This window comes from Microtus oregoni, unplaced genomic scaffold (assembly GCF_018167655.1).
Source record: "Microtus oregoni isolate MIOR12 unplaced genomic scaffold, Mior012 000012F_ref0000307, whole genome shotgun sequence".
NCBI lineage: Eukaryota > Metazoa > Chordata > Mammalia > Rodentia > Cricetidae > Microtus > Microtus oregoni.
This window is the reverse complement of record NW_024543071.1, coordinates 41,962,183-41,977,174: the sequence shown is the minus strand read 5'-3', so window position 1 is coordinate 41,977,174 and position 14,992 is coordinate 41,962,183. Positions and strand designations below refer to the sequence as shown.

The window sequence follows — 14,992 nt, the reverse complement described above, 5'->3', positions numbered from 1 at the left end:
GGGTAGAGTTTGGCTGCTCTAGGTGGATAAAGTTCGTCATGGCTGGGAAGGCACAGCAACAGGAACATGATGGTCATATGGCGTCTGTAGTCATAAAGACAGACAGAGAGAGAGAGAGAGAGAGAGAGAGAGAGAGAGAGAGAGAGAGAGAGGGGTGAGCACCTTGCTCGCTTTCCCCCAACCCACATTATGGATGGGATTCCTTTGGAGTGTCAGCTAAACTTCCCTGGCAATGCCCTCACAGCTGTACTCAGAGATTTGTTTCCCAGCAGCTTCTGTATCCAAGTCAAGTTGACAAGATGAGCCATCATAGCCAGCGGAAATGGAGAGAAGCAAGATGAATCTGTAGGGCTCTATGGCAAGCTGAATTGGGAAGACAGGATCTAAGGAAGAAGTGCCAGTTCTGGACTTGGATGCCCAAGGGATGTGTGGCCACAATCACAGGAAGGGAACTGTATCAGCCAGCTGGTGCTGTGCAGTAAATTATGTAAATATAGGCATGTATTATCTCCTAGTTCTTGTGTGGTAGGAGCTTAAGAGGGCAATAGCTCAGTAGCTCTGACTCAGGGCTTTATAGTAAGAAATTTCCAGAACATCTGAGGTGGGAGGGACTTGTTCCCAGGCTTTTGACAGAGTTACTCTTTTCAGAATTTTCACCCATTCAGTTTTGGTGCATGGGCTGGAGCAAGAGCCAGGACCTGGGTTTTTATAGGAAGTCAAGTTCCTTGCCACCTGGACCCCTATGCCCTGCTACTTATGCATCCTTATGGCATGGCACCCAGATCCCCAGCACCAGCCCAGACTCAGTGATCCAAGTGAGGGCAAAATGAAATCACAGGCCTCTGAGAACCTACCCAGCCTTAGAGCATAGGTGGGAGCATCTTTTCCTCTGTTTCTGAATGCAAATCACTAAATTCACTGCACATTGAGAGAAGGGGAGTTAGGCGCTGCCTTTTAAATGGAAGACCTAAGAATCTGTGGGCTTTTGAAAACCTACCACAGATAGAGTATGCCATGGCTGGTTTGTACAGAAGTCAGATTTGGTTTTATCTTGAGTCTAAGATGCACATGGGTAAGTTTCCTTGTGAACTGTAAAATTTCTTTATAAAGCTGCCCCTGCTCAAAGTGCCGGCCTGTGGTCTACTTTTACCTTGTTTTTCGAGAGACGGGACACTGGAACTTTGTAGCCAGATTGGCCTCAAGTTCCTGATTCCTCTGCCTCAACTTCCTGAGTGGTAAGCATACAGGCATGTTTATTGTGCCTGATACCCATCTGATTTAAACTTTGTCTGTGTTTATGCTCACATGTGGATGTCTGTGAATGCATGAATGTGTGTGTGTGTGTGTGTGTGTGTATTCACATAAGTGTTCATGCACATTTGTAGAACTCAAAACATGAGTCTAGGAAAAAAAGAGTATTGGCACTCACAATTCAAGAGAGCTAGTCCCTGACTATCACGGCAGGGAGCATGGCAGCAGCAAGCAGGCATGGTGCTGGAGAAACAGCTGAAAACTTACATCATCTGATCCATAAACATAAGACAACCAGGGAGAATGCTCACTGGGAGTGGCATGGGCTTCTGAAACCTCAAAGCCCACCCCCAGGTGTTATCATTTATAAACAGGTAGTGGGGGACCCGTCCCACGGGGTGCAGCAGTCCCCTTGGTGGGTGGGAGACCACGGCGGGGAGACAGACAGGCCATGCAGAGACAGAGTTTGGGTATAGAGTTTATTTATTGAGTTGTGGAGAGAGAACGGAAGGGAAGAAGGGGGAAATGGGGGTGAAAGGGAGAAGAGAGAGAAGCAGAAGCTGCTTCTCCAGAAGAAGGGCTGGGGGGGGGGGGGGGGCGTCACCTTGCCTCAGAGAAAGAAGGGTGGTGGGTGGGAATGGGTGGGACTTGTCTCTTAAAGGGACGGGGTACCCAGGTGACAGACCAGGCCAGCAGATTATAACACCACGGACACACATCTTCCAACAAAGCTGTGTCTCCTGATCTTTCCCAAAAGCTCTGCCAACTGGGGACCAAGCATTTCAATATACGCGTCTATGGTGGTCCTTCTCATTCAACCCCCTCACAATCTCAGTGTCCCTCTGGAGCCACCCACCTTGTTTCTTGACCAAATAGGCCAGTTTGATTGGCTGGCAAGCCCTAGGGGTCCACCTGTTTGCACCCCCGAAGTGCTGAGGCTCTTAAAGTTATAGAAAAATATTGAAAGCCTGCAGCAAGAAACAGAATTTTCCATGTTTCTTTGCTCTCCACCAAGAGTTGAATGACTATCCAGAAGCAAACTATGTTCAGTCAGTGCCCCTCAGATGTTAGCACGTATAAGAGTCACTGGGAAGAATCTGCTCGCAAAACCACATAAGCACTGTATTTCTGGAACAATTCCGAAAGAATTTCTTAACAGAAAATTATTTGTTTTTATTTTAAGTTCTGTATCCAAGGGGAGAATGTGTGTAAGTATCTGTGGCAGCCAGAGGTGTCAGATCCTCCTGGGGCTGAAGTCACAGGTGATTTGAGCCTTGTTGTGAATGCTGGGAACTGAGCTCCAGTCCCCTGAAAGGCAGCAAACTCTCTCGACCGCTGAGTCCTTCGATAAGTGTTTGGATGGTCATTTGGGGGTACAGAGTGACTTTTTGCACCGCCATGATTTTGCAGTTTGACCCCAAGTGAGGTGGTTGCCTTGTGTTCCTGTCCTGTAAGAACCACAGGTGTGGTACTGTGGAAGTAGGGAGGCCTTTGTCCCTAGAGTCCCCTAGAGAAGGCCGTGTAGGGTGAATGCTCACTGCTATCCTCTGTTGCTCGCTGTCCCCTTCTTTCCTTGTCTCTCCTCCTGTCTTCATCTCCCTAGGGCCTACAGTAGTCTAGGACTCTACTTCTTGCCTGGCTACAGAGCTTGCATGTAGAGGGAGAGGGGGGCACGGATAGGGAATTGTTGTGAAGAGCTGATTTATGGGCTTCACCTCAATTTCCTGCAGTGTGCTCTCTTTTGCGGAAAGCTGAGTGTGAAACCTGCTGCAGGTCCAGCCTACTTCTTGCTCTGAGCATTTAATAGGAGCTCTGGGTGCACGGGGTGACAAGTGCTATAGTTAAACCTTGCAGCCACTTTATCAGACAAGAATCTCAAAATGGCAATCCAACCACTGAGCTAATTTCTGTGCCCAGCAAAGAACAGTAAATACCCCAAGGAAGCTTTTGTTTGTTTCCTTTTTCCTTTTATCTCACTTCCGGAAGAAAGCAGCTTTATCAGACATGTTGTTGACTAAAAGGAAACCTGAATAATTTTAGAAACTGTGATCTACAGAAAACTTAATTACGTAACCCTTTCCCAAAAAATATATCAGCAGAATCAAATAGTGCTTTTCTAAAGAACAATCCCAAAACCCAACTTGACCTACTCCATTGTTTCTGTGATTTTGGTTGCCAAATTTTTAACAGTGGTTATTCTGGGAAAGGGGTGCCACCTGCTGCCGGGTGTGCATGCCTGTCAGGAAGCATTACATCTAAGAGTGCTGCGTGTGCCAAGTGTCGTTGGTTCATCGCTCATTTCTTGTTAAAAAGAACCTGGCTCCAGGCAAGGCTGTTTCCATGGGACACATGTGCACACACACACACGTGTGCTAGGACCCATGAAATGTAGAAAGGATTTAATTTTTTCCCCTATGCTAAGTGTGAGAGGGTGCCTTTAGCTATGATGGAAATCCCAATGCTGCCTTTCACTGTGTGAAACAAGGAGTCCCCGCTACTGGAATTGGCCCCTCTTTACTTAGAAACATAAACCCCAGGAGTACACTGTCATCTATCAACCTATGCAAAATCCATTCTTAAACCAGAGAGTTTCAGATATGTCGCTGCCCTCACTTGCTGACATTCAGGTCATTAGAGCGGGCACAGACTTCCTGTCAAGAGCACCGCAGCACACCGCAGCACACCGCAGCACACCGCAGCAGGGTCCTACTTCCTGTGGGAGTTTCACTCTTCACTGATCCGTCCAGCTGTCTTGCTTTCTAGCATCTGAATTCAAGGTCGCTTTCCTTGTGAACTCTTTGAAACTGTTCTTACACATGATAAGTGAGCTTTACTGTGTGGCCACTTACAAATGTTTCTCAGGCTCTAAACCGTAGTTTTGTAGTTAATTTTTACATCGATGGCCTGAAGTTAAAGAATAGCCCATACGATACTGACCTTGGGTGTATTTGGATTGGCAGCCTATGTGCTGAGTTTGAGAACATGTAATGTTCTTGCTGAGTGCAGATGTGCCCTTCAGAGAAAGCTATTGTTATAGCCTCCAGATTTCCTGTGTTCTTTTCTATTTCTTTTTAAATTAATATGTTCCTAAGATATACATACAAGATTTTCCTCTATGAAATCTACTATATATTTCAGTTTATATTGCATTTGTGTTTTGTATCTTATGAAGCTCTATTGTTAAAGTGTTAATTAACACTAGATTATTGCATCCTCTGAAAAATTATCTCCATTAATACTAAATACTAGCCTTTTAACCATGACAGTGCTTTTCTGCTTAACGGTGTGACAGTGTGTTCAGCTGATATTAATACCTGGCTCTTAGGTGCTTATTTATTTATTTATTCTATTTTTGAGACACGATCTTGGCTATGACATGGCTGGTCTGAAACTCCATATGTAGACCAGTCTGGCCCCTAACTCATAGACATCCACCTGCCTCTGCCTCCTGAGTGCTGGGACTAAAGGTGTGCGCCATATCATCTAGCTAGGTACTTCTTTGTAAGCAGCAAGGCTCCTCGCGGTGTAAGTGAAATTACGTGCTCAGCTCCACCTCAATGATTCAACACAGAAAGAGCAGTCTCTTTCATACTCTTTCAAAGTACTTGCATTGCTTCTTTCTTGACAATAACGCATATATAATGTTCCATTAGTGTAGTTAATTTTGGTTTTTCTTTTTGTGTGTGTCTCCCTATTGTCTTTTTCCTCAGAGGACTTAGAGTGACTCCTAGTCAGTGCCCCCAAGTGACTTTACACTTTATTCTTCTGGAACTCCAGGTCATATGGCTTCTTTGATCCTGTTTCTTGGTTTGGGTTTCGCCTGTCATTTAGGTCATAGAATGAGGACATGCCTAGCGCATGGCTAGTACTTCAGTTCTTAGAGGTTGCTGTTCATCTTCTACCCAGGACACCTATCTGACTCTGCGTTTTACGGCCAGAGAATGCAGACTTCCTCATCTGTTTTCATTAGAGGGAGTTCTTCTCTAATTTTTTATTAGAGCCTTCTGTAGCAGGTTAGGTCTGTGACTTTCTTCCGGCATGGGGAGGCCTAGACTGGCCTGTGTCTAGTCTAGAGATCTTACCCACTCATTGGCTTTTTAATAACTTCATGATGATACCTAGGAATTCCTCTTGGCAGAGTTTAATCTTGGAAATGTCTTTCATCATTGTCTAGGTATTCAATTTCATATGGTAGTTCTTATGTTTCTGTAGGGTAGCCTCACTTCACCTTCAAGACTTTCTATGGACAGTACACTGCATTTTTTTCTGTCCATCTGTATCAATGATAATATTTATCAGTTAGGTATTATAAGAGGTAAAAAACCAATAACTAATAAAGGAATTGTAGCAATTATGTGTTTTTTCTTTCTGGAATTTTCCATTTAATATTTTTAAACTAGAATTGTGTATAGTAACAGAAGCCACAGAGACTGTGGCTATGTGGGGGGACATTGAGAAAGCACGTATACAGGCCATTACACTCTGCTAGACATAGCTAAGACTTTCTATTCTCTTTTCTTACTTAGCAAAGGCAGAAAACCACAGATGGGGAGACCAAAAGGTCTCTAAATTGAAGTGAAAAGCAATATTTTACTTAATTCACATGATTAATTTATTCTAGGCAATTTAAGTATCGAAGTATATTACTGCTATAAACATTCATTTCAAAATAATTTTAATTGAATATGACACCAATTAAAAAAATTAAGTAAATTGAGTGAATTGAGTAAATATGAAGTAATAGATGATGACCTTTAAAAAAAACAAAAAAAGCATAAAGGTATTATTTTAATACTTCAATTTATGGTATACTTGAAAACCTTTTATGCCTTCCCAAATTCATGTCTTCACTTTTATAATGTACTCCTACACTTTCACATCGCAGGCAAGATATGTATCATAGACACAGACTGTGTTGGGAATGTGGAAATTGGATATCCAAATGAGCAAATAACATTTTGACCACAGTGTGAGCCACATATTCCCTCTGAAGGAATAAAGTTTGGTGTCTATCAGAATGGGCAGGTGAGGGCACGGTCTCACAGCAAAACAGAACAGAAAACCATTTCTTGTTCATGTACCCACTGGTCTTTAGCGCATCATCGGCACCGGAAATCTAGCCAGGCGGAACCCTCAAGACCACCAATGCAGGAAGGATGATACCACATGCTCCTGTTCCTAAGTCTTTTCATTAGCTATAGCGAGTCACATGGTCACTGAAAAGATCAGGAGTGGGGGACAAGTGGTGACATTACTCTGTCCACTAAAGAACCCACAGAACAGTCGTGAGGCATCCTCTAGGTGGAGACATGTGGCCAGCTCACCGGGCACACTTCTGCCACCTAGTCTTCTTCAGGCCATTTCTTTCTTTTCTACAGATGTTTCTGCTCCCGAGCCTTGCCTGGGCTCTCCTAGGAGGGCTTCTAGGCTCTTACAGCTCGGATTTCCCTCATAACCTCTGAATGCCCATGGGCTTGTCGGTAGTTCTTGACTCCAAACACCCCCGAGCATGGCCTTCAGCTTTTCCCTTTCCCAGACCCTTTCTTCATCGGTCTCCACCCTGTGCTGAGGACAGCTGCTGAGGTCTCAGACTCTGTTCTGGTGAGCTGGGAGGCAGGCTAGGATCTGCAGATTTGTGCAGCTGTGAAATTACCTCTTACCTGGGTCCATACACAATTCGTAGGAATCTTAGCGATGTTTTGTCCAAACATGTACAACCCATACGTCAGTTAAACCACTGCTTTTGATGTTATTTCTTAACTGTAAGGATGTCTTAAACTCAGACAGAGGGTTTCATGTATATTGTGTATGTTTGTTCTCCATAGTCTGGGATGTTGGCTTTTTATTGTCTCTATTTAAAACCCTTAAAACTGGCAGCCAGTTTTCTCAGCCAATCAGCTCATCAGTGGTTAAGGCAACCACAGCTCAGAACCCTGACCTCACAGCCAGAACTTCTGCAGTTACTTCACCAAATTGCTGGTGACCCGCAGACTTCATAAAACTCACAAAAATTTAGGTTGATACTCTTTGTCATGTTTAAAACCCCAACCCTATTTTGAGGCTGAAGCCTGAACTTCTCTGTGCACAGTCAGCGAGTATTGTGACTTCTGCCTTGAGCTCAGTGTGATGGTCACTCAGAATCTGAAGCTTTTTCGGGCATTTAAGATTGGCTCTCAGACAGGAGACTAGAGAAATTATGTGTGTGTTCAACTACTCCTGTCTAACATAGACTTATTGGGTATTTACCCGCCTGGGTACTGGAAATACAACAGCGAACATGGAGAAAGCATTTAGCCTGGAGAAGAAAATCGCTTCGGTGATAATAGGTGTGGTGGTTTCTGTCATCAGTCATGCTGGAGAACTGCCACATTCTCCTCTTATTGGTGAGGAAACAGAAACAAATGATGGTGTAACATGTTTTGTAGCACACAGCAAGTGATTAATTTAGCTGGCTTTGTTTTCAAGTCTTTTGTTGTTTTTGTTTTGTATTGTATTTTCTTTTTCTTTTGTTCTTGAGACTGGATTTCATGGACACACCCCTGGCCCCAAACTCCTTTTGTAGCTGAAGGTGGCATTGATCCTCTTGTCTCCACCTCCCAAGTGCAGAGATAACAGTTGTGGGCCACCACACCCAGCTTGATCTAAGTGTTGAGGCTAACCGCTCTTAGCATTTTCCTACATGACAGATAGAGTGACTTAACATTCAGGAGAGCCCCACAGATGACTTGAGACAAGAAGGTCAATGTGTGTGTGTGTGTATGTTATATATGTCAAACTATGCCATCTTGGTAAATCAGGAATTTATCCCTCTGAATCGCAGGACTTCCAAAATCAGAACCTCAAGGCCAGAGAGAGGGCTTGGTGGTTAAACGGAAGGACTGGAGTTTGGATTCCATCACCCAGACCAAAGGCTGGGCTAGCATTCCTACCCTGCTGGGGGTAGACAGGAGGAGTGTGAGGCTTTCTGGCTGCCAGAGTTGCTGAAAATCATGCGCTCCAGGCTTAGTGAGGAACCCTGTCTCAGAGGAACATGGTCTGAGCTCGTGCGTGTGGAGCGAGAGATTGAATGTGGGGTTTCCCACATGCCAGCCAGGGGCTGTCCTGAACTATACCTCCAGCTTTGCTTGCTGTCCATCAGCTCTGGTTCAGGGTCAGTTTTCAAGACTGCATAAGGTCAAAGCCACAGATGTTCTACAGAGACACTCCCTAGTTAGTCAGCTTCCCGTTGCTGACAAGACAGTTGAACTTACAAAGAGGAAGGAATTGTATTTGACTGATGGCATCAGAAGTTTCAATCTATGATTGCTTGGCCATGCTTCTTTGGAGCCTGGCGTGAGGCAGAGTATACACGACAGCAGCGAGTTACAGGGCACAGCCACGGCAGCCAGGAAGCAAAGAGACTCCAGGCAGTGTCCCAACAGCCCCTTCAAGAGCACATTCCCAGTGACATACTTTCCTTCTAGGAGGCCTGTCCCCTAAAGATTCTATACCTCAGGAGTGCCACAGGTGAGAACAGAGCCTTTAGCATCTGGACCTTTGGGGATGTTTAACAATTCCTGCTGCTGTGTTTTAGAAGGGTCTTTGGAGATAGTGGGGCAGACAGGGGCACTTTTTTTTTTCCCCAGGGAAGTGGCTACGGAGCTGTGTGGAGCACTGGGCATTGATTTAGCTCCATCTTCCCATTTCCTTGATGGGATGTTACATTCTCAGCATCTAGTAGACTGTCAACACATATCTGCTGAAGAGTCAAAGCCAGCCTAGTTATCACCAGAGGCATAGGACTTTATCACGTCAGGGCTTTGTCGACAACAGTGGACTTAACCTGACTCCTACAGAAGTTGGTCAAACTCCAAATCTTTGGTATAGAGAAAAAAAAAAAGGCTCGTTAAGGGAGGGATGGAGGAAGACAATAAATTGAGACCTTGAGTACAGAGTTAGCCTATTTAAACTTAGATTTGTGCCTACATCTGAAAATTTACCATAGAGGATTAAAATTTCATGGAAGCCAACAAGAAGATATGTGTGAGACCATGATAGGTGAGCAGACAAGGGCCAAAGAATTAAAACTAGAGACATTCAGTCTACATCCATCAGCACCCTAGAAGAGCATGCAGATTTGTCAAGTTTTTCTCTACTTTCCCAGGCTCCTCAGCCTCTGTCTTACTGAGGAGGGTGATAGAAGTCGGACTGGGCTCAGCTCTGAGCAGAGGCAAGAGATGGTTAATGGGGGAAACTCATCTTCAGCAACACATAGCCACAGGGAATCTTTAAATATTTAGAGGGGGGCGGGAAGAGTGCCAGCCCCTGACTGCTCAGAAGTTAGGTGTGTGGCTACCATCGCTTGTCCTTCAACACGGAGTAAGGTAGGTCGCGTAGCCCTAGTTTATAAGCTTAAAAAGTGAGATCAGTGGCGTATCCTGCCCTTGGCAGGTGCAGCTGAGGTATTCAGCACACATTTATAGACGGGGAGGGTAGATACTGAGCTCTGTCTACTGTAGAGCACAGCCCCTGCCTCTCATGTTGAAAAAAAATTTATGTCTGATATCCCTTGCCATGAATTAGCGTTTTGCATTTTTCTCTTCCTGAAGTCTTGCTGAATTTGTATTTCTTGTGGGAGCTGGAGAAGTGACTGGGGTTCACAAACTGCTCTTAGTGGCGTCACGGAAATTGGCATTTGTGGTTCTCATCCACAGAAACTGCGCTTGGGGCCACTTACCAATGGGCTCTGCACACGTACTGGGCTTACATCAAGCCAGCTGAAATGCCAATCCTCCATTCTGTTAACTGATTTTAAAAGCCAGGTGTGGTGTTTTTATGTTCTCTTTTGCTTCTTTTCAGATCCCCGTCGGAGGATGTGGGAATGGATGTCCCCTTCGAGGAGGAAGTGCTGAGTCCCAGTGCTGCAGACATGAGGCCCGGTGAGAGAAACCGCTGCTCATTCCGCCAACACTGCTATTCAACGAGAGGGTGGCTTCCCATGTACTCGTGATGTCAGTGATTAAAGCAAAGGGGGAAAATGTGTGAGAGGAAGGGGTCAGGCTTAGAGCTGACCTCAGGGTTCATGTCACAGTTATGAGCTACAGCAAGTGTAGGGCCTGCCCTTACCTGCCAATGTTTTCGGTGCCTACAATTGGCTACTGAATATTACAAACCAAACTCTAGGCTGTTTTCAATAACTGAGCATAGCTATAAAAATGATTAATGTGGGAAATAGGATATCTAGAATGCTCTGTGTCCTAACTGTAAAATGCCAAACTGGAGCTGAAGGTGTAGTTAAGTGGTAGACTGTTTATCTAGCATATTCAGGGTCCAGTTTGAAACCCAGCACCACAAAACAAAACAAAAACAACAAAGTACCTTACTTTATAAGGGTTAAACTCAAGGCAAAAAGGAATTATAAGCTTTGAATTATCACCTTTATAGCTCTCACTTCGTATATATGCATGTGTACATATTTATATATACATATATGTATACATATATTTTAAAGTCTATCTCTTGTACTGCACCAAGACCAAAGCCATTCCACATCCTGACCGTGGATGATGTCATTTGATAAGCCTAAGTGAGGTAAGAAGAAAGAACACAATTTTGTTTGTTTGCTACTGTAGTATTTAAAATAAAACTTGAGTCATGTGACCTTTTTAAAAGGGGTTGATACCAAATTTTAAATCCAGGACCATGTATGTTCTGGGTAAGAGCTCTATAAGGAAGCCATATACCAACACACTTATTTTAAAGTGCTCTATAGCCAACAGTAACCACTGAATGTCTCCATCACTCTTCAAAAGTTGAAGTATAATTTCAAATAATAAAAGTGTTTAGGCTATTGAAGCATGATTAATAAAAACTCAGGGACAGCTATTGGGGTTCAACCTGAAGGTCAGAAAAGCAAAACAGCCAGCCACTGGCTTTTACCTCTGCCTCAGTCCAAAATGGGGATCCTGCCTCCAGGAATCTCAGAATGAGACTGTGACTGAGAGCTGTCTCTTTCTGTTTCACAATCCTCTCTAGGGCTCGGATTAAAGACATGCACCACCCAGTTTCTATGGCAAACTAATGTGGCTACTGGGATTAAAGGTGTGTGTCATTACTGCCTGGTCTGTAAGGCTGACCAGTGGGGTTGTTTTACTCTCATATCTTCAGACAAGCTTCATTTATTAAACCACAAATGAAATGCCACTACAGGCTATGGTTAGTAGCAGTTAACTACATAGGGCTATTTAAATTAATTAAAAAATAAGAATTTTAAATTTCATCCTTCAATTAACACTAGTGTCATTTTAAATGCTCAATAGCCATATGTAGAACAGTCAGCACAAAAATTCTTTTGGCTCTGAGAATGCCTGTCACATAGAGCCTGCTGTTTTTCCAATGTCTCAAGGGAAACATTTTTCATGTGATGTATTAAGACATTTGTAGTAGGAGGCTGCTTTTTCATTTCCCGGCTGCCCAGACTCCCGAAATAACCACCCAGAAACTGTATTAATTAAGTCACTGCTTGGCCTATTAGCTCTAACTTCTTAATGGCTAGCTTTATATCTTAATTTAACCCATTTTCATTATTTGATATTTTATCATGAGACTCGTGGCCTACCTGCCGGTAAGGTTCCATCCAGCATGTCCGTCTCTGGGAGCAGCTCTATGGCTTCTCCCTGACTCTGCTTCCTTTCTCCCAGCATTCAGTTTAGTTTTCCCCACGTAGCTCTACTCTACCCTAACAAGCCAAACCGGTTTCTTTATTAACCAATGGTGTTCACAGCATACAGAAGGGAATCCCACATCAGACATTCCATGGTGCATGGTGTGTATAGCATGGGAGACAGTCTATGTAGAAAAGCAAAAGGCAATGCTGTAATAACATATCAAAGGAACAGTAGCATTCTTTAGGACAAGGACAGAGTTGAGGGGCATACCAGATGCCTTCTGGATACTTTGTGTAAGGAAGCCCACCATTCTGGTTTTGGATGGGGCTAGGAAACATTTCTCCTACTGTACTGGCACACAGAACAAACACTCCTGTCAACATATATGCCAGGATTTTTGCACTAACGCCCTCTGGATATCCTATGTTTCCATGCTACCACGTCCGTCTCGACAGACCTTCTTCCCACAGGTTAAGGGCTCAGTCCCACAAGACAGTTCCCACGTAGTCACCAATTTCAGCCTGACCAATTGGCTATAAAGTGAACTTTAACAGTCCCCTCCCTCCTCAATAATCCGTTAGGACAGCTTGTATAACCCATAGAGACATGCTACTTTCTCCTAGTGTCTTAATACAGACGGTATTATAAATTAGGCCACAGATGTCTGGTTTAATGATAAGGTACACAGCATGGGTATTGATCAGTTCAGACTCTGAAATTGGAAGCGTAACATTGCAAACTGTAGTTCTAAAGTCTCCCCAAGGTTCAGATGGATCTGAGTGGGTTCCCCCAAATAGTGTGTAGGGTAAGGGGGAGGCTGAAAAGAGAGATTTTAAAAGTTACAAGAAAAGAATGATAATTGGTGCAGAAAAGTTACCCCAATGCTAGGACGCCCATCATTAAATCACACACAATTTGTCAATTTTATATTCATTTAGTCCCTTACAGCTGGAATAACTCATTCCCAGGAAGGTTTGTCCCTCAAAGGAGAGAAGATGTGACAGAGCCACACTAAGTAACAAAGTTGCAGTCAGGGATAGGGCAGAAGCAATAACTTGAAACCATTTCTCAGTTAAGATTATTGTAACCAACATGGGATTATTACCCTGGGCAAAGAAGTAACTAAGCAATGAATTATATATAGTATTAAAACTCTTTTTAAAATGCCAATAGAACTAGATTCTAGCCATTTGGAACCAGATCCAAACACCCCTTTAAGAGTTCTCCTGGGCTAGTTTCAGGGCCACTTAAAGCATCAATTTTGGGTAACTTTTTCTAAGTAGGTGCCTTAATTAGGGTTTCTATTTTTTGTGACAAAATACCGTGACTAGCTAGGAATTGTAGCGCACACCTTTAATCCCAGTGCTTGGGAGGCAGAAACAGGCCAGCCTGGTCTACAGAGCAAGTTCCAGGACCTCCAGGGCTACAGAAAGAGATCCTATCACAAAAACAAACAAGCAACAACAACAACATGACCAAAACAACTTCAGGAGGAAGGATTTATTCAGGCTTGCAACTCTCAGGTCACAGTCTAGCATTCCAGGAAATCTGTGAGAGGAACTCAAGCCGCAACTGCAACCTGGAGGCAGGAACTGAAGAAGAGGCCATGGGGAAATGCTGCTAGTTTTGCTTCCACAGTTTGTTCCGCCTGCTTTCTTACACATCTAGGACCAGTTATCTGGGGGGGGGGGGACACCTTCCACAACAGGCTGGGCCTTCCCACATCAGTCATGATTGACAGAGCTGTCTGTCCCTCCAGGTCCTACAGCCATTCAGTTCCCCCAAAACACATGGAGGCCTATATTAATTATAAACTGGTTGGCCTATTAGCTCAGGCTTCTTATTAACTAACTCTTACATCTTAACCCAAAATTCTTGTCTGTGTTAGCCATGTGGCTTGGTACCTTTTATCAGTGAGACATTTTCATCTTGCTTCCTCTGTGTCTGGGTGACGACTGCAGACTGAGCCTTTCCTCTTCCCAGAATTCTCCTATTCTGGTCGCCCTGCCTATACTTCCTGCCTGGCTACTGACCAATCAGCATTTTATTAAATCAATACAAGTGACAAATCTTTACAGGGTACAAGAACTTTGTCCCACAGCAAGTCACTAATTAAGAAAAAGATCACACAGGTTTGCCTAAAAGTCAATCTGGTAGAGATATTTTTTCAACAATGATTCATCTGTGTCAGGTTGACATAAAAACTAGCAAGAACAGTGGTCAATAAATGATTTTTCAGGTGTATATAAACAGCAATCTGTTTTAATAGCAGTGCCTCCTTGAGAAGCAAACAGAATACCAAGCGCCAAGTGTTTTTGTAAGTCTGTTTTCCACATTAAGGACGTTTCAGTGTTTACCAGCTATTTACATTTTACTGTTGTCCACCACTTAAGGTGTGTTGCATGAAGTTAAACAATGCCTCCATGTGACAATTATACTTACCAACACCAAAGAAGGGACATTCAGTAAGTAAATGCTTGCATCACTACAATCCTGAATCCACCCACCTGTCCCTTAAGAGTGGAATGCTGGTTGGGCTAATACTGGAGGAGGGTCACACAGTCTGCTGCATTCAGAAGTGGTTCAGTCATTTGAGGGGAAGTTAGGGCAAAAGATTGCTTCTGCAGACTCGTCAGTCCTGAGCTAACCAGAGGCCTTTAAGGTCACCATAGAAAACTAGGGTTTGGGTGACACCACCCACAGTGATGACCTCTTGTGGTCAATTCAGTTAAAGTGTACGTATCCATGTCATAACTGAAGAATGGTTTCTTTCTGTGGCAGATTAAAGTCATCCTTAACTTCTTGATATGCATATTTAATGGTGATTATGGTGTCATATGCAAATATAAGATATGTTTAAGATAATGAAGAATTTGATTTATGAATCACAAATGCCCTGGGGAAGAAGGGAAGGGGTTGATTTCCTCTGGAGGTTTATAAGCTGATTAGCCTGAACTTTAGCAGTCCATAACTTTAGTAGCTTGCTCCTTGGGTATTGTTAGCAAGAGTTTGGGACAGTGATTCGGCTAAGGCAGTTAATTCATAAGGGTTTTTCTCGGTCTGGGAGTGCTATTTAACTAAAGTGCTTAATTTTT

At 43.7% G+C, this 14,992-nt stretch overlaps 1 protein-coding gene across 1 annotated transcript in view; it reads left to right on the top strand.

Annotated features, from left to right (window-relative positions):
• The window catches only part of LOC121454128 (protein prune homolog 2-like), a 91,116-nt gene that overhangs the window by 33,645 nt on the left and 42,479 nt on the right, over positions 1-14,992 (top strand). Inside the window, exon 3 of the mRNA XM_041661334.1 lies at positions 10,090-10,169. Coding sequence (XP_041517268.1) covers positions 10,090-10,169 — 80 coding nt within the window. The remainder of the gene's footprint in view (positions 1-10,089; positions 10,170-14,992) is intronic.